The following is a 20,633-nucleotide window of genomic DNA, read 5'->3' as shown; positions in this document are numbered from 1 at the left end:
TTCACACATTTCAGTAACAATTTCAGAGTTGTGGATAACGTAAATATGCATTTTTAAAATAAATCCAGATGCAAATTCCTTGTCTTTTACAAGCAGGTGAAGACAGAGATGTGCAGATTATATTTTAACTTGTCTCCTTGTCTCTCAAGTTTTATTAATTGAAAAATAAAATCCAATAGGAGATGGGGTTTGATGTAATTGGCTATCCTTAGCAGACTTAGGAAGTGCTGTTTTTAAGATAATAATTTCCCCAAAGTAGGCATTTCCGCAAAATATAGCACATTATTTTTTTGTCCTACACCATACTTTTCCATGAACTTTTCTTATGGTGTTAATAACCTCTTGACCCAAACCAAATAGAAAAGGAACATTTAATGTTAGAAATTTATTTCTAAATAGAAGCCAGCAGTGGCTTAAGCCTCTTCCCGCTGCAGTCTTTTGCCATAATTTTGATTCTCAGCGGGATTATACATTTTGTTATTCAGCATCTGTTTTTATACTAGGGGTTCTCTGATTAAGAATCATTATTTCTGTGGGATTTGCTGGTGGGCGTGCCCAGCAGGCTGCTGAGTGTCCTGCCTTCGGCCCTCCCTTCCATGAGTTTTGGGAGGTACTTCGGGGATTGTTTGATTTTTCTCATCACTGCAGCCTAACACCCAATGAAAGCCTCTTAAAGAAGGAAGGGCCTGGCTTGGCTCACGGTCCATCACGGATAGTGTTCCCCACATCCAGGGTGGGTCTCTGCTCAGTGACCCACTCTTGAGGTTTCTAGAGTGATTCTAGATCCCAGCAAGTGGACAGGAACGATTACCTGTTACACTTTGCAGAGCACATCAGAAGCGGACCTACATGTGTCTTCTTGCTGCCTGGCTCTAGGTTTTTGCCGTGTGGCTGATGGACTTTGCTTCCTGTCCCCTGCAGGCCCAGGTGCTTACTCTGCACTGCCCTCTCATCTCTCGTGTCTCCAGCCTCCCCCCTTCTCCCCTTTAAGTGTCTCTGTTAAGTAAGCATTCCCCCTCATGAATGGCTACATCTCATCACCGCTGGAATCCTTAGACAACCATGTCTCTCTTTGGGTAGGCATTAGGGAGAGGACCGTGGCCTCTCATTTCCTCAGGCCCCGGTGTTCATTTCTTGTCTGTCATTCGGTGTTTGACTTGGTGAACTGCCCTGTCCCCCTAGAACACTTGGCCATGACTGTGTCTGATTTCACATTCCTGGGGTTCCCTCTAACTTCTCAGTGTCCTCTTTTCTTGGTGCAAAGTTCCTTCATGTCTCCTGTCCTCGCTCAGGGCTTCTGTCCTGGCGTCACTTCTCCTCCATCTTAAGAGAATCGAGTTCTGTTACGTCGTCTCCCACGTCAGCTCCCTGAGCTCTGGGCACCAGCTTCCCCATCTGCTTGGTCCACGTGTGTGCTCCCGACATCTGCATTCCCACACATCTCCATTGCTCATCACCATCTTCAGGGAAACAGGGACTCAGAATCAGAGTTCCCTTGACATCAGGGAATCTAGCCACTTGAGAAAGTAAATGCATTAAAATAGTTACCTACCCTCCATTGACTTAAAGAAGTCGTAGTTAGATTTGGTGCGTTCTTGATTATTCCGGATGCTTTTGTTGGTGGTCGTGTTATCTTGAGCCTGGTGAGGCATTCAGGGGCTACTGAAATCTTTGAGGTAATTCTTCCTACCTTGAGCAGCACGGACGGCCTGTGGTCTCTGTTTATATGGCGCTTTTTGTTCAGTCCTTATAGGCTGGTCCTTTTCATGTCAGCCATGTTTAGCTCATTCACACTGCATGACCTGACAGTACGTCACTGGCTCTTGTTCATGTACATGTATGTGTATCTGTTTGTCACTTGAGACAGGGTGAAGATGCAGTTGTTGGCTCTCAGAGTTACCTGACAAGTATTTCCTAAGTTCTCGATCCAGCTCTCTTTGCACACATCCCTGGGTCGACTCTGGTACAGTCAGAACCTGGGGCTGGATATGATGGGAGTGAGGGGCTCCTGTTCCTGTGAGAATTTCTTGAGGTCTCTGACTTTCTTAGTGTCTAATATTCCTGTACTGCTATAGTGTGTGTATGTGTGTGTGTGTGTGTACACTTTATGGTAGTGCTGATGCTGACACCTCTCTTAGTTCGCTTTCTGAAAAAGCTTTGGGCACAAAGGGCTCATCATCAAACATTCTGTGAGCAGGCTTTAATATCTGCGTGCCTTCTGTAGCTGACATAGGGGTGGTCTCATTTCTGCCTCTCAGAGATGCCTACGATGTTTACCACTGACCTGGAGCAACTCTCTGAGCTGGACCTTTCTTGTTACTCTACTTCTGAGAGTCTAGCACTGGAATTGCCTTCACTGGGCCTGGGGACCAAGTGCTCATGGGATACCAGTGAGTGAGGCTCCTGGGCGGTGCAAACACTGACCTTTTCTGGTGCTGTGTGTTCAGTGAAGCAATTGTGAGTGCATGTCTCCTCCTCATCTCCACTTCCTTCAGTTGAGTACGGTGAGTGAGACCCTTGTTCTCCAAGCTCAGCTTGTAGCACGCACACTCAACACTCTGTGGCTCAGTGTGAGAGCGCAGCCAGTGTGTCTTTCCTTTCCTCATCTGCACTGGACGCCAGGGACCTGGAATCTGGTCAGTAACCAACCAGCTTTGTGTTACTTATTTTTATGTTTTCACAGAAGAATGGGGATTCCCCGGAAAGAACTCATTCCTGTTTCCTTTATGGAGCTATTAATAATAATAGCTCATCAGAAAAGCCATTTCTAAATCCATAGATACTTCTTAGGAGTAGAATCACATAATCCATAATGTGTGGTTCCTCTGTTCCCAGGTTGTTTATAGCAGAGAGCGTCGGGAGGTACAAGAGCCAGATGCTTTTGTGCTTTTGTTCTTACATTATGACTCTGAGCCCTTCAGTGGTGCTGGCAAAAAGGTGTGTGTTTTATTTCTTTCTCGGTTATTTTACTGCTGGGTGATTTATTAAGCCCATCTCCATTTTACCCTTACAAGCTTAATTAATTGCTCTGGCGAGTGAAACTGTGTTCTTGAACATTTTGTGACTTTTTTGGTACGAAAGGTTGCTGTATAGTTTTAATATCGAGTGTTTTACTGTACATATAATTATCTTAAGCATTATTTTCAGGACATTCTCATGCAGTGTTGAAACATCTCTCTGGCATTCAAAAATAACTGCTTAGATATGTTCACTAGCAATTATTTCTTAAACTGCCTTTGAATAGCAGGAAACAAAAAGACATTGCCTCATGACTTTCAGACAGGATTCATGATGTCTAAAGACTTGGAGTCTTACCCAAGTCACAGTTTTTTATGTGTGCAGGCTGCGCTAGCGTTGCTTTCCACAGTGAGAGCAATGGCTGAAAATGGTGTGCATTCCCAGGTGCTGTGAGATTGACAATAGAAAAGAAAATGCTGTCATTCCTGATGGTGGGACGGGGCCAGGCGGGGCTGGGGGAGCCGCATTGCCGAAGTAGATAGAGTCTGTTGTCAAAGTTCATCAGTGGTTGGGGAGTTAAGAGCAGGAAACTGTGGAAGCTGGTGCCTGGGATGGAGCCAGTACACAACATGTATTGCTGCATCTCAAAAAGCTAAAAGAAAAGAAAATTCCAGTGTTCTCTCTGTAAAGAGATGGCAAGAGTCTGAGGACACAGATACGTTTGCATTGACAGAAATATCAAACAAAACGTGCACACATCGAAATATCTCATGGCACCCCATTAACTGGTACAGTTTTTTTTTTTTTTTTTTTTTTTTGTATTTTTTATTTATCAGTTTGAAAGATACATGTATGGAAGAAAAAAAAAACCCCAAAAAACTAAATCACATTCCAGCCTGACTCTCTGCTTTCTGTCTACCCCTGGACCCAAGCTGTTGCTATGCACAGGCCGCAGACTGACTGTGTGTTGGTGCATACAGACCTCTGACTCTGCCCACACAGCCTCACCTGTTTCTTGACCAGAAATGACAGGCAGAGGCTGGGTTCTGACTTCTACTCCTCATGAGCATAGTGGAGGTGGTAGGGACCCCAGGGGCAGGCTACACACAACTCCCCTAAGGTGTGTGACAGTATTGATTAAGTACCGTAGTGCTATATATCCTGGCCTTCTGGTACACCCCCTTTGAAATCCTGAAGGCCTCATTATAAGTCAAAACATTTCTGATGGGGTTTTCTGTGACATCATCTGCAGGAGCTTCTGGTATATGTGCTTTCTTAAATTCTGCACTATTCTAACTAATTATAGTCAGGGTGTTTGGATTCCATTTTCATTTGTCAGCCATCTTTTATAGCAGCCTTCCAGATTATTATTTTTCTGGAACGTGGCAAGAATCGTTCTTTCTTCTTCTTTTTTTTCTTTAAATGAGGAGTTCTTGGTGTTGTAATGTTTAAAGTTTTAACAATGAACATATTTTACTTGGAATTGTGTGAGCAGAAGAGAATAATAAAGACTCTAGGGGATAACATGACCAGGTGTGCAACACCTTACTGTTGGGACGTTGCTGAAAGATTGTTTATCATAGCCAAAAACTTGGAACTGAAGGCTTCTAATGACAGGGGAATGATTGAGTAAAATTTTACATCTGTATAATAGAAGATTATATGGTCATTAAAATTATGTTATAGGCATCTCTCTCTCTCTCCCTCTCCCTCTCCCTCTCCCTCTCCCTCTCCCTCTCCCTCCCCCCCCTCTCTATCTCCCCCTCTCCCTCTCCCTCTCTCTCTTCCCCCCTCCCTGTCTCTCTCATAGGCTAGTTGATGGTCACAACCCCCCCTATAAGAAGAAAAGCCTCCCCCTGTAAGAAGAATACTTAGGTTCTATACAAGCCTTAAAAATTATCATACATGTTGTTTTAAGTCTAAGTTTTGTGTAATTTTATTAAGCCATACATACAGAAAATCACTGTGCAGAGCCCAAGTGTGCACATCAGCCAGCTTCTCCTGCTCTAAACGTCTTCTTGAGTGTTTGCTGCTTTGTTGTTGTTGTTGTTGTTTTGTTTCTTTTTTTACACATATATGGGTGTGTGTATCTGATGCGTAAGTATAATTTTATGAATGATTTGAGACTAATTTATATGCCTGTTAATGCATTGTCCTTAAATTCTTTACTGTGTATTCTCAAGAAGGGATGGTAAAGTTACAGCACGCCAGAGCACGCTTTCACGTCCAACATTAGATGCACAGACTCCATTCGGATTTCTCAGGTGCCCAGTGGCACAGTTAGGTCTATTACATCTCACTTTTTTCTTGTTTATTGTGGAACAGCGCCCCCCCACACACCAGTTTGTTCCTGTTTTTTAGGAGTCCAGGCCTGTTATTAGTAATTTACGAGCTGTTTCAGGGGCTACAGGTTTCGTTCAGTTGGTATATTGTTTGTCCAGCATAAAGCCCTTGCTTTGACCTCCGGAATTTCATAAAGTGTGGTTTGTCCCTGCAGGTCCAGCCTTTGGTACGTGGAGGCAGGAGGATGGGGAGTTCAAGGACATCCTCAGCTATATAATAGGGTAGAGGCTAGCCTGGGCTACATGAGACTATTTCAAACACGTATACCCCAAAGACACACTTGCTTAGGGTTTTCTATCTGTCTGTCTGTCTATCCATCCATCCTTCTTTCACTTATCCATCTATGCATGCATCCATCTTTCTTAGAGGCCTTTAATTCACAGATAATTTATTACGATCCAGTACCTAAGGTATTATACACACACACACACACACACACACACACACACAGAACTCTCCCATGTTTCCAATCTTGTTCCCCTGAACTTCAGTATGGTCATGTTTTGTCAACGTTCACATGGCCAGTTCCATTGTTTATAACATTTTTGAAACTCTTTGGAATCCAGATTGGAGCAGGGAAAGGGAGGGCTTGGACCAGAAGCGCTTAAGCACACAGATATGAGTCTGAGCCCTAGAACCCACATAGTAAAGCAGGACATGGAGGTACCCATTGCAGTACCGGCTCTGGAGGGACGGACCGTGTGGATACCTGGGGTTCACTGGCCAGCCAGGCTGGCCAATACAGGAGCCACAAGTTCCATAGGAGACCCTGTTCACCACTCTCTGACTGTTCCCTTGGGACAGGGTCTGCACAGTCCTACACACACACAATAATAGAATAAAACCAAGCTATATGGATATGGGAAGGCTCTGCACAGTCCTACACACACACAATAATAGAATAAAACCAAGCTATGTGGGTACTTTCTCAGGGACATATGAACGCCGTGACATTAGTTAACGATGTGAGAAGTTTGCACATGGAGAATCGAGGGCAGTGATGGGGAGGTGGCTCCTTCACACTCCTCCTGTTTGGGTTATGAGTTAAAGAACACACTCTCTGTGGGTCCTGTCTCCCTTTCCTCGGGGGTCATTGGCCACCGGCCCGTGAGGGCAGATCCGGCGTCATGGGTGTAACGGAAGCGAGACAGCTTCAGTGAGAAGGCTCTACTTTGTCTCCAGGGGTAGGGTATGTAAGGGCTGAGTGACCGTAACGCAGCTCCTGATTACCATGCGGGCAGGAAGCCAGAGCAGGACTTGTGTGCAGGACTTGCAGAGAGCTGCGCACGGGGTCATTCTCCAAACAAGGTCAGGCGTCTGCCCAGAGACACTCCAACCAAGGCCAAGTAGAGAAAGGGAAGTCCTAAGAAAGGCTGTCCTCTCTTTTGCACCAAGCCCAGAGAACTGTCCATGCGTGCTGGATTATGACTGTAATAGCAGGTTCTCTAACACCCTCTGGCTGGTGGCCACAAAACACATCTAGTTTTTCTTGTTTACTACAAGTAAATAAATCCAATGGTCATTAAGAGAACTGTAGCTTTTTATTCATAAACATGATCATAATCAATGGCTTAAGAATTAGTTATTCAGATCAAAGTGGTTCACTGTAACAAAAGCTACAGTTAAATATTTTTAATGATTTTAATCCATATAACAGAATCTCTTGTCTCTTCAGGGGAATGGGTTAGGCTGTGGGATAAGATTTGCTCTTTATCAGACATCACAAGATGGAAACTCATTTCACCAAAATGCTACAATACTAAACTTCACACACACACACACACACACACACACACACACACACATACACACACACTCACACACACTCACACACACTCACACACACACTCACACGCATACTCACACACTCACATACACACACACTCACACACACGGTTTAATCTTCATAATAACTATAAGGTAGGCAGCACACTCTTACAGACATGACCAAGACTGGATACAGTGTTACCAGGCTCCCTGTCAGGCCTGGGGCAGTAGTCTGCTGTTACTTCCTTACTATAGAATTTTAAGTCACAGGCTAACTGGGTTGGCATTCTTGGGTTTTTAGACCAAAAGTCAGCACGTAGATTTCTCTTGAAGAACAATGTTCTCTTTAGGTTCAGTGTTCAGAAAGGTCCTTCTACCCTAGAGTTACCTTCCTGAGCGGAAAGGAGGTAAATTGTTACTGTGTGGTATGGGGTTAGGATTTAAGACACTTCAGGGTCATGGTGGGGCATTTAGGTCAAATGGCTTTCCCACAAGTCAGGTTGGGTGGGCAGGGGGATGGAGGTATACAGTGCTGTCACCTCAGACCTTTTGTGGGGACAGTCTGCTAGGGACAAACCTTCATTCTTACCAGATAACCTTGTGTTACGTGCTTCAGTCTGTGTGTAAAACAGCTTCCCCTAAGACATACGCATATGCTACCTTGGTCTTCTGTTTCCTGAGTTTTGGGAACCAGACAGACAGTAGGTTAGGGGGGGAAAGGCTAAGCCCGTGCTGTCATTGACAGACGACTCTTAAGTAGCTTGACACACCTTGGTCTTCCTTCCTAACATCGTCGCCTCTTTACTAATATTTTTATCCCTTGTTTTGCATGTTTTCATATTCTCTGTATATTTTGTGAGTGTTTTGGTTTCTTTGAGCTGTTTCGTTTACCTTGAACTGCATTCCTCAGTTTTCTTTTGTTATATGTAGAGATGCACACGTCTCTGGATGCTTTGTCCACCCATCTCTGTCTTATCTACTCCTCAGACTGTTCGCAGGTACTGTGTGGAGCTCTGGAAGTGATCTGGGGCTAGGGTGATTGACAGCCTCTTGAGCGCACACCTCTGCCGTGAGCTTTCTTCACGTACATCCGTGTCACATGACCAGGCCCGTCACGTCCCCATAGGTCTGTGCTCACAGACTCCCTTCAGTCGTGGGCAGCGTCTTCTTCCTGTGCCAGGACTGCTACCCTCCCAGGAAAGATCTGCTTCATATTCTAACAGAACCTGCTACCCTGAATAGAAGAATTAATAGGAATCACAGGATTTTTCCCCCTGTGGTATAGTAACTGTATTGCTATACGTATGGCAGATAACTTTGCTTTTATTTTTCTCCCTCAGGTCAAAAATCACAGGGAAAAAGTAGAAATCACTTCTGATTCGCATGTCTTTATAATGGTATTTAAGAAGCTTTATGACTCTTGACGCCAGGCCCAGGGCTTAGAAACAGGCAGTCCTTGTAGCAGGATGGGAACTGTAGCCGAATGCTCTAGGCGATCTTAAATTGGGGTGATGTTTAGTAAGTGACAATTGTTTTACGTTTCCTAAATCCAAAATGGGTTCTCCTGGCTCTAAAGAGTCACCGTGTCCCACTTGCCTGCTTTGTAACCGGTTCCGTATTTTCCCCTGCAGCTCTCTACGATGAGATCACTCAGTTTCGGAAGGCCTGTGGTGAGGCCCACCTCAAAACCATCTTAGCCACGGGAGAACTCGGCTCTCTCACCAATGTCTACAAAGCCAGTCTGGTAGCCATGATGGCAGGTAAGCTTTGTGTATTCAGACGTGCTTCCTCCTGGGTTGACGGTTTTAGGAAAAACAAGCAAACGAAAGCATTCGGATGTTACTGAAAATGCCAACATAACCCCTCTGTCCAGAGGGCTGAGACGGTTTGTGAATGCATGCGGGTGGAGTGGTCAGAGACCTTTCTCTTGAGTTTGTTTCTGGCATTTCTTTGCTGCTCTATCCCTATGTGGCAGTAGATGGCGCTCTTGTTAGCAAATTGTCTTTCGTGCTGGTTGATTATTCACCTGTCTGTGTGTGCTGGAGAGGATTTCTCTGTGAGTTTAACATCGGATTGCTCTGAGATCTGTCTCTGTGCTTTCTCAAGTGGCCCCCGCTTTTACCCCTGCTAATACAAATAAGAATTACTGTGGTGTTTTCCATACTTCCAGACAGAGGTTGACTTGCTGCTTTGCGCAGAGCAGATGCCGCTGTATCAGGGATTCCTCAGAGTCTCCCTTGTTGCCTGCTGCCCTGGGCAAACCCTCCAGGGTGGGTTACTTCACCTCCGTTCTCTGTCCCTACCGTTGGCCCTTTCCAGTCTTCTCCTCCTTGTGCTATTAAATGATCTTTTCAGTGCTGATTTGATTATTGGCCTCACTTCCTTACAACCACATATGTCTGTTCCCTTCCTGGTGAAGTGTAACGTCCTGGGGTCTCTGTCCGTGTCTTCCGCTGTCTCATTCCCCTTCACCCCTGGAATCAGCTTCCTTTGCATCCTCTGACATGTTGAGCCCCTGCCTAGAAGGCCTCTGTCAGAATCACCGCCCTCTGCAGGCCTGGCTTCAGCATAACCATTACAGGCCCAGCACCATTTCCTTCTCCACCCCCTGATTTGGCTTGACACACTTTAGTATGCTGGGAGTGAGAGCTGATTTTGAGCCTACTTGGGGCCCTAACACTGATATGAAGATGCCTGGCTTCCCTGGTTCAGGCCATCCATTGTGGTCAAGCTTTAGATGTTTATTCTCTTGTATAAACTGTTTCTATTCTTGTGCGCCTTCGGATGCTCTGTCGGACCTAATAGATGGTTCCCTAGAACTCTATAGAGTATCGGCCCGGGCACTGAGGATGCTACAGCCTGGGTCCTGCTGCCAGGCGCTAGAGGTTCTTGTTGCTGTTGTGTCCTTTAAAAGCAAATCCCTAACAATCTGAGGCTGAGTAGGAATAGAGTTACACAGTGGCTCACTGGGATGCGGTAGTTCAATGGTCCACAGTAGGTTCATTGTAACCTGTGGGGACTGTGTAAAGGCCCTCGGTGTGTTAGCTAGACGTGTGGTCCCCTTTTGTGTTCTTAGCCAAGGAAGAGGTTGTTGGTCTAGGCAACACACTGAAAGTTGAGGCCACCCCAGGAACTGCATCTAAACATGCCAGCAGCTACTTGCCCGGCACCCTCTGAGGGCGCTGCTGTGTCAGTGTGCATACAAGGCTGAGGCACTTGGGACCACAGCTGAGCTTCCCCGAGGTGTCTCGTGCCACAGTTGTAAACACCGTCACGAAGAAAGTATGGCTGTTCTGAAAGGTCAGGTGTGGACCCTCTTCACGGGCTGCTGACAGAGGAAGGTGGTGTTAAGTCTCCTCCGTCTGCTCTGCCAGAGAACACTGGCTGGAATGACCGCTGCTCTCGAGTTCTGTCCAGTGGGGCACATCGCCGTGGGGAACGTCAACAGATTCATTTCAGTTTATTCTTACGTTGTCACTTTAGCTAGTGCAAGAAATAAAGGGCTTTGTGGTGAAGCTGCAGACGCAGTTACCAGTGCACTCCGTTCCCGTTGCCTCCTCCCTCCCTCTCCCGTTCTCCTCCCCACCGTCTGTTCCCTCCCTCCCTCCTCACAGGTGGCTTCCCTCTGCCTGTATGTGAGAATCACTGTCTCTTCTTCTGACCTTCCTTGTCTTTTAGACCCTCCCCTCCCCCACATCAATAGCTTCTCTTCTAACCTCACAGGAGAAGCGTGTGACCCCACATAGGAGAGAAAGCACGCAGCAGAATAAACTCACGTCGTGCATATATACACTGCTCTCCGTGTTTTGTTTCTCACATCTAGCCTGGCTTCCAGTCTTTGAGTAAGTTTGACCATGCTGGGGTCTCTGTCTGTGCCGACTTCGATTTCTTTGGCTGTATACCCGGAAGTAATGGAGCTAGACCGCACAGTAGGTTTGCTTTCAGGTTCCTGGGACCCTTCGTTCTGGTCCATCAGGGCCACACTAAGCTCGCTCGTGTGGGTGTGTTCCTTGGATTTTAAACTGCACACCTGGGGAACAAGTGCTATACCATTGAGTTCTATGTCCCCATTGTTGATGGATAGTTTTAATGCCCCTTTATTTTCACATCAGCCCTGGAGTGGATGAAGAAACCTGGAACTCACTGATTTTCTTACGGTTGCAAAGCTTGTGACATCTGCAGTCCGTGTCTGACCTCTGGTTTGCTGACGTTCACTGGAGTGCAGCTGTTTCTTAAGAATTACTGTCTCTCATGAGGGACATAGTCTTTGCGAGCTTTATTATTTACAGCGTCTAGCCCATTTCACAACCCGTATTTATTCTGCTATTACATATAAATGAACTGCTTTTCAACTTCAGTGGTGTTTCTTATTTTGTTTTAGTGTTCTATATAATACACAGACTAATCCCAGATAAAAATAATTTTTTTCTGACTAAAAAATAATTAATCTCATTGAGTTAAACCTACATTCATTTAGAGTGATTGTTAAATGTCCATAAGGTGTGAGATGCTTAGACAGTGTTCATTCACCTGCATCTGACAACTGCAATCAGGAAGTAGAGCTTTGCTGTCATCCCAGTGGATTCCGAGTGGCTCTCTTAGTTACTGTTCTGAGGATTCCATGATCAATGTAATTAATAAAACAAAGCGCTTGTTTACAGTTTCAGGGAGTGGGCCCACACATGGGCCCACACCCATCTTGGTATGTGTGTGACGGCAGCCATGGAGGCATGGGCCTGGAGCACTAGCTGAGAGTTTAAGTCTTATCTGCAGGTTGGACACACAGAGGGAGAGCTCAAGTCTGGGTCTGGCAAGGGCTTTGGAAACCTCAGAGCCCATATCTAGTCACACACCTCCTCTTCCAAGGCTGCACCCCTACTACCTCCTAAACTGTACATCCGTGGGGAACCTATGGGGGCCGTCCCCACTCAAAACACTGTGGACCCTCTGATGTCGGTTTTATGCAGTTCACCTGCTTCCTCAGCTGCACAAGCACTGATCTGGTCTTACCAACATCCGCTGGCTTTGACAGTTTAGAACACCGTTAGCTCACATTGTAGCTACCATCTTATTTGTTGCTCCCCCAACTTAATAACCGAGAGACTGCAGGCTTTCTGACAGGTGCTCCATTGCCACACAAACAGTCGAACTGCTGAGATTGCCACTGTGAAATTGTTCATGACTCGGTCCTAGTCCAATGTCTGTAGGGTCTGTAGTTACAGCTCATTCTTCATCCTGAGGACTCGTTCTTACTTTTACTTTTCTTCTCTCCTAATAGAGTCTTTTGGGAATTTTGCCATTTTTATTAGTCTTTTCAAATACCTAATCCTTTCTTTATGCTCACCATGGATTAAAGTGGTTTCTAGCTTCCTTAGTAAGGTCTCTTGTCATTTTCGATGTTATTTAAAATGTCATTTAGATTGAGACCTTTGGTGTCTAAACTTTAAGTACTTTTCTGGTAACTGAACTTGGGTCCACTATGAAAGCAGTGTATGCGTTTAGCCACCGTAATGTATCTCTGCCCCTAGTTGTCTGTCTTTCCTTCAAGGATCCTAAGTATGTAAGTGTAAGACAGACTGATATTGTCCCATAGGCTGCTTAAATCCTGTCTGCTTAATTTTCAGTCACCACCATCTTCACCACCATCATCACCATCATTATAACTGTTTTTAGTACTTTTGTTCTCCAAACAGAAAATTAGTAATTACATAGGCATTAACATGTATGTTTAATCATGTATATTTAACATGTATATTGTGTGTGTGTCTATATGTATATATAAATTTATGCCAGTGTATATAGGTTGGGGTTTGGAATTTTTTGTTTGTTTGTTTTATCTTTATTTTGAGATTGTCATTTAGTTACAATAGAAACTCTCCTACTAAACCTTCATCTTTAAACTCACTGAAATTGTGTCATATATATATATATATATATATATATATATATATATATATATATATATATATATATATACATATATATGTATGCATATATGAACATATTACAGCAGCTGATTTAAAGAGCCTCTCTGTTAACTTGCCTATCTGAGTTATCTCAGGTTCTGTGTCTTCAGCTCCCAACTTCCCAAGGCCTGAACAGATTTTCTGCCATTTTCTAGCTATTAATAACTTGTAAGCAAGTCCATCAACTTGATATGCCTGGAATCCTCCATCAACACCTTTGCCCATCACTTTAAATAAATTCTCACAAGTCTGTGATATACATTCACCGTAATTTTACAGTTTTGATAGTCATTTTGGGTTATTGAAGAAACAGTTCTGCTGGAACTGTGCTAGTACGGTACAGTTTGTCATTCATTATAGATAATACCTTAGTTAACCCAGGCATTTGTGTGTCAGGTCAGCGCTGCTATGATCTAAATACCTACTCCCACATTTGGGATGAAGTTGAACCTCCTAGCTGCTAGTATTAAGAAGTTCTCGCATGTACCCATATGTGTAGACTAATGCCATTTCCACGCCATGAGCAGTCTGGTGTGTGTTTGACTTACTTTTGTTCGCTGTCTCTGTTTCCTGTGTACCCTGTGCTTTCTGCCTCGCTGTGAAGAAGCTCAGTGTTCCTCACCAATGCTGTGCTCTTGGATGCCTCAGTCTCCAGACCTGAGCCAAAGTAACCTGTACTTAATATGTGCCGTGTGCAGTGTCTCCTGATATCCCCAGAAAGCAGACCAAGAGTCACCTAAGTGACTCGTGTCCGACTTCCGTGTGAATCATATTTAGTATTCTTTCAGAATAATTCCAGTGATGAAGTGCAGTCAGGGGAAGATCTGGGTTCTTGTTCTTTCTCTGCAGGACCTGACCGTGTGCAGTTAAATTAATGTGTTATCAAACAATTAAGGCATGGGAATACATTGTAAACTGTAAGTCCACAACCTTGCAAGTGACTGAACCTCAGCGTAACTGGCACACTGCCCTATTAGTAAGAAAGGGGGCACAACTGACTCTGCTAGGCTGTTGCAGGCCTTATTCCGAGTATCACTCTTCAGCATCCGTTGACTGTAGTTTCATATGTGATGTTCAGCTGCTCTTTTCTGTGTCCACCCCAGAGCTCTGAGGACTGATGAAAATATTAGACTTGAACTCATTAGAAAAGAGACCTATAAAATGAATCTAGTTAAGAATCACCATAACCTAGATTCCTGTGCTTGAAAACCTGTCTCTTACACTTCTGGACCCCGGAAGCCACAGCAGCCATACGAGCTCTTCAAACATGTAGCCAAAAGAAATAGCCGAGCTCTAGGTTGTCGGGCAACTCTGCTCAGCCGGGCACGTGAAAGAGAAGTGGAAATGAATCTCTAAGATCGTTTACAGCTGTGCCAGAGGTTCTCTACCCAAGGTTTCATTGGGCCCAGCCCAAGGCTTGAAGATGAGAAATCAGGGTGCTTCTTCTGGAGGGGCTGATGTGCACGGACCTTTGATTGAATTAGTGGAAATCTGGTGAGAGAAACGGGAGTAAAGGAAGAGCTGGGGTGGGGGAGGTAATAAGAGAAGAATAGGGGTGGGGAAGAGGGGCTGTGTTCGCTCTCATCAAGTCCTTGAAGGATGACAAGACAGGAAGTGCCACGCTTAGAGCACCCGGAAGCAGGAAGCCGACTGATGTACTTCTGCGAAGGGATTGGAGCCCCGCAGCTGCACGCTGCACATTCGAAGAAGGCCAAGACTTAGAACTGCCTTTATCTTTGGGAATGTAGTGCCCGTCGCGCTCGGGCAACAGCCGGCTCCCCTCCAGGTTATCTAGACCTTATCCTCAGGAATAACACAGGCGTGATAAATAAGTGTGGAGTGGCGATGCCACCGCCGCCTCACTGCAGATGCAATCGCCCAGTCATCAGCCTTGAACTGCTGATGCGGATCTGTGCGGAGGAGCATTCGCCAAAATCCGGGACCGGAGGACAGTGCACCTTGGAGGAATGTGGAATGAGTTTTGAACTCGGCCGCGATTTTTGTAAGGTAGAGGAAGTAAAAGTGGGGGCGGGGAAGAGCAGGAGCCGGGGGTTGGCTGATTTGAAATTCAGCGGAATCAGAGCAGAAGTAAAGCAGGGACAGGGAGATGAAGCAGAGAAAGAGGAGAATAATGTAAGTGAGGTCATGAAACGGTAAAAGAACCGGGACAGTTCTGGGAGACTCGCTTGGACCACAAGAAACAAAACCAAGACCATTGCAGTGATTAAGAGAAAATGAAGACCTAAAGCTTTTATATGATTCAAATAGTAAGTGACACCAGAAGATTGTCACAAGCCACACTGCGCCCCCCTGTCATGTGCTGCAAGTCTTCCGCGCTCAGTGTTGATCCAGATGGTGCATACCCATCCCTGTGGTGTGCCAGCCTGCTTCTTTTCTTTTTCCTTTTTTGTCTTTTTAAAACAAGGTCACGTGTTTCATAAGTAAAAGTGTTTAACTTACAAAACGACAAGGCACTGAGGAGACTTCCCCACTGGAGAAAGCAGAAGAATATAGACGTGTTAGATTAAAGACCATTTGGGAAAGGACCAGTTTGGGGTTCGAGGAGGGCTGAGGCAGATTGCCCTTTGGGGTCAGAGATTTCTTAGAGCAATTATTGGTGGTGTCGACAGACAGACAGGCAGCGGCATCGCAAGGGCTCACAGGACAGTGCAGCCCACATGGAAGGAGTTGGGTTCCCTCCTTGTAGGTTTTAGAGGAAGCAGTGCGCAGGCTCTGTGCAGATCACGTGACTGATGAGTACTCCACAGCGCAGGTTCTGCGGGTGGGGAAAAGAATCTAGATAGAGTTAGTCCACATAACCATTACTGGGGGTACTAAGTTATGGACTCCTGGCAGTGGTCACAGTTCCGTTAAAATGCAGTGGCCCTGGCTAGCAGCCTGGGACTGTGACCCAGAGGCTGTGTTTCTGAGACAGTCTTGAGGCACTGCAAGGCAGTGGCGTGTCATGGAACTTTGTAGGACTTCCCAGGTAGATCGAGATTGGGAGGGAGAGGGCGAAGAACTTTTTGCTTTGGGTTTTTTGATAGAAGGAGAAAAGCTCAGGCTGCGGTGTGGCTCAGGGGACACAGCGAGGAAGGCACCGAAGCAGAGGGGCCCAGAGGACAGGGCTTTAAAGTGTAACTTTGTTTACGCTTCCTCATACTAGGCCAGGAAGTTAAAACACTTGCAGGGTGAAAACTCACCTGCCAGCCCATCTGGGGAAGAAATGTAAATGCAGACCCGCCATGTTTGCCCTGCTCACCACCCATTCCCACATCAGACATTTCCCTCAGAGTCAGTCCCACTCCCTCCCTCGCTGTCCTCTGCTGAATGTGAAATACAATCTCCAGGAAGGAAAGACGGTCACAGTCGGCTTCCCTGGCCTGGTGGGTATACCTCGCCAACATGGCTTCTTCTCTCCACGTGCCCGAGTCTCTTCCGTGGACTCCAGCCAATGGATGCGTTGCTCAGTGTGGTTTCATCTTAACTGGTCACAAACTCAACCAACCCATTTCAAAATAAGCTCACGTTCGGAGGAATCTAAGGTTACAGTCTTTTGTTTGGACATAATTCAACCCATAGCAAAAGAACTCAGATTTCCTTCTTTTTTTGAGGAAAACATACAAAGTCAAACTAACAAACTTGAATTCAAGGAGAAAAGATTGATCCCTCCCGCCCCTTTAAGCAATATATGTTGTATGGAATGGGGAAATCTAGTAAACATTAAATATTTTTATCTGCAAAAAAGCATTTGGTAGGACTCTCAATGGGAGATTAATGGCTAAAATAAAGAAGGAGGCATTCGGAAATAAATTTGCTTATGAGCAAGCGACAGAGACTTACGGGGAAGGAAATTCCTCTCAGATTGGAAACCAGTGACGTACAGCCCAGCCAGAAAGCAGTTTGGGGACCTGTGGGCTTTTCACTTTATTTTTATTGGACTTCGTAATAAAAATACAGGTCCTCAAACAGTCCAAGACAGAGTGAGTAATACTCTGAGCATCAGTAATCAAAAGTGATTCTCGATCATAAACTAAATGACTGGAAATAAATGCTGACGTGCATGCGGCTGTGCCACGTGCCGTAATATAGTAAAGCCGAGCCAGGGACTCCTGTGTTCCCTGCCCCCCACATAGATGAGTATTTCTTTATTTGATTTCAAAAAAAAATTTTTTGAGGGTTTCTAGGTTCACTTCATAAGAACCAATAAATGAAGAAAAGATGTATTTTTTTTTAATGTAGAAAGTTATGTTAACTGAAGGAAAAACTGGCTGACACAAGCCGAAGGTTCTATTTGCCATGGCTAGAATAAAGAAGAGAGAGAGACCCTCTGTGTGAAACTGCTCAGCAAGCCATCCATGAAAAGACGCAGGGACATTTTGGAAATCAGCAGCTTAGTTCTGTGGCCCTGGCCCTAATGGTAATGAACACAAAAAAGTCATCGTTAGAAGGACTGAGGCTGCAAATGGAGGGAGGGAAATACAGCATGGAGCCCCTTTTCTTTTTCAATGTTAACACGGCTTTTAAAATGTCCATAAACTCCCCAGCGTTCCCCTGTGTAATTTTTGTCTTCCCGGGAGCTAGTTAAGCAAGTGGGAAATGGGGTCTTCAAGTTGGAATCGCGCCTGCATCGTTTTCTGTGAGTCACTAAAGAGACCTTTGCTTGTTCGTCAGTTTCCCCATTACTTGCCAGTCAAAGAGTCTAAACGAATGTTTGTAAGCAGACAGCGGGGGCCTGTCTGTCATGTCCAAGGTCTGGGTTTAATCAGTAGCCAAAGTTAAATAAGTAGATACTTTCTGTTGAAATGCTGAGAAAACTGTTAGGACTATGAACTGCTAAATAAGTAACTAAGGGCTGGAGAGATGGCTCCAGCCAGAGCACTTGCTGCTCTTGCAGGGGACACTTGCCAGCATCCCCATGACAGTTTACAGCCATCTGTGGTTGCAGGGTCAGGGGACGTGATGCTGCTTTCTGACCTCCACAACTACCAGGCAGGTAGGCAGGCGCGGTATATAGACATTTGCCTACCTGTCTGTCCGTCCGTCCGTCCATCCATCCATCCATCCATCAATCTAGTCATGCATGTAAAATAAAAATGAATCTTTAAAATGGAAAAATGTTTGCCTAGATAATGATATTTGATTGTTCTTTAAAGAGTTCATTAACCTGAAACCTTTCATTCTACCATGAGAAAACCTGAAATAAAAAAAAATGGCCACACTCAGGAGGAACTAAAATATTAAGCCCATGAAGAAGACAAAAGAACTACTTAGAGGACAGTCTAGGCCACTCTTCAGCAACACCTTTGTGAGGATCTCCTGAAGAGCTTCCTCATTACACCGTTGATCCATTCAACTGCCAGAGATTCGGGTGTCAGCTGGTCCTGGCTGGATGTGGCAGTGAGGTGGTTAGTACTTCCTTGGGCCCTCTGTGGGCACAGAGGGTGGTGGTGGTTACCTGGGTGGGCGTGGCGGAAGGGAGTGGTTAATGCTTTCTCAGAAGTAGTTTAAATATGGCCCCGAGTGCCTCCGTGTAGCGGGCAGGACTCTGAACCGCTGATGAGGACAGGACTCGCTCTTCTAAACCCCTGCCATTTAAAAAGTCTCAAGCTTGAAAGGGACTCTTGGTAGCCAGCACAGAACAATTCCGTCACTCCACAAGTGGCTTTGGTAGGTTGTTTGTTTGGCAGGCTGAACCCATTTTCCCTGGGAGGTCTGATCCCCAGGGTCCTCTGTTCTCGGTGCAAGGACTCAGCCTGCATCAGCCGTCCTGTATACAGTGTAGACTCTGGACAACATGCGGGCACCCATTTCTATCTTGCTGCTGTTTGTTAAGGGCGGTTTTCTTCGAATCTTTCATTTGTTGCCCTTCAGTGCAGTAAAAACAGGCCATTGTGTCTTCTCCCATCTTCTGTGTGTTGAGTGCGGGGTTTGTTTGGGGTTCTGCCCCTTTCTGAGCTGTGTGGACTGAGAAGAAGGCTTATGAGAGAGAACAGAGACAGTGAATGAGTAAATGGAGACTGAGCAGCCGGCACATGGATGTTACCCATCCCTTACATCGAGTATACAGGTTAAAAGCAGAGAGCTTGGCTTGCTTTATGGGAACAAAGGGGCGACAGGGACTTTGTTTCTGTGCATCTCTTCCTGCTGACCCACTGTGAGGGAGTCAGGAGAACTCACAAAGCTCTTGACCCTTATGAGTCTTGTTGGGGACAGATGTGTGTGAAGGAAGGCCTTTTGGCTGGAGAGCCACCGGGTCTGTGTTGCGGAAATGCACAGAGGCAGCATGTGTCAGAGAGTTGCTCTAGTTTGTGTGGGAAGAGGTGGAGAAGTGGCTGGAGAATGGGAGGTGAGCCAGAAAGCATTTTAGAGCTGAGAACTATCGGAGGGTGCAGGCTTCCTCAGGGTACAGTCTGAGGACTGAGCGTTGGACTAAGGAGCCATCCTTCCTCCATTCATTCTTGCAGTTGCTGGGATTTGTGCAACCTGGGACAAAGCTGAGATCCCCTTAATCAGACTATTTGTGCCGGGCGTGTTTCCGTTGGAGACGGGGAGCTCTGAGGAAACTGAGGTGACAGTGTGGCTGGCCAGGAGATGAAGCCAAGAAAGCTGCAGAGCAGGGGAGACTTGGGTGTTGTCCTGGATATATCTATGTTGGTGTGATAAAAATACCCTGACAGTTAACTAAGGGGAAAAGCTTTATTCAGCTTACAGTTCCATCACAGTCAAATAAATGCATGCTGGCCCATGTGTTTATATTCCCCCCATCTGCAGCGTGTAATCACCTGCCTAGGAATGGCGCTGCCCACTGTGGGCTCGGTCTTCTCATATCAATTAACAATTAAGACAGACCCCCAAGGACATGCCCAGAGGGCAGCATGATCTAGACAGTTCCTTAAGATTTTCTTTCCAGGTGGTTTTAGGTTAGGTCAAATTAACCGTTGAACACTAGCCATTGAAAACATCTTAGGAGCAAAAACAGTAGTAGCTGGGAACATCCCTATGCTGCATAGAGGAGCAGAGGGAAGATGGAGAGTGATTTTGGTGGGACATAGGATTTGAGAGAAACCAGAGTTTTTGCAGTCTATGAACCAAGGTCTCTGCTTCCCCATGTAAGACCAGACATAGCCCACGTGGTTGGGTTTATTACAGAATATGGCGTAGACTAGCCATCTTAACAATGAAAGCCACAAGGGTAAATAGGAGGCCGTTTTTCTATTTAGAATCCATGAATGAGGTTCAGCATATAAATTCAAAAGAAGATCTGCTACCAGGGCTCTCGTTACTGATGGCAGAGGGAGAGGCCGAACGTGCTCTGACTTCAGTTCTCGGGATGTTTCCTCGCTGCAGCCCAGGAATGAGCGTGCTTGTTGCTTTTTGTGAAAAATGTATCACTGAATGGGGCATAGGAAAGTAAGCCTCCTGTGCTTGTAAGCTGTTAAATTGGGCAGGGACAAGCGAGGGCCCACACATTGGGAGGGAATATAGATCACACCGCACCGAGTGACAGAACATTGGTAGAATGTTCACTGTCATCAACACTGGCTTGATATCAGCCTCCTAGTGAATAATTAAACGATGCCTGTTTATTTTTTAATA

General features: G+C 45.6%; 1 protein-coding gene across 2 annotated transcripts in view; it reads left to right on the top strand.

Moving 5' to 3' along the window:
* The window catches only part of DERA (deoxyribose-phosphate aldolase), a 68,237-nt gene that overhangs the window by 27,123 nt on the left and 20,481 nt on the right, over positions 1-20,633 (top strand). For both annotated transcript variants that reach the window (XM_080914308.1, XM_080914307.1), the window contains one exon: positions 8,700-8,828. In XM_080914308.1, coding sequence (XP_080770434.1) covers positions 8,700-8,828 — 129 coding nt within the window. The remainder of the gene's footprint in view (positions 1-8,699; positions 8,829-20,633) is intronic.

This window comes from Micromys minutus, assembly GCF_963924665.1.
Source record: "Micromys minutus genome assembly, chromosome: 3".
NCBI classification, from domain to species: domain Eukaryota; kingdom Metazoa; phylum Chordata; class Mammalia; order Rodentia; family Muridae; genus Micromys; species Micromys minutus.
This window is presented reverse-complemented; position numbering and strand designations above follow the sequence as displayed.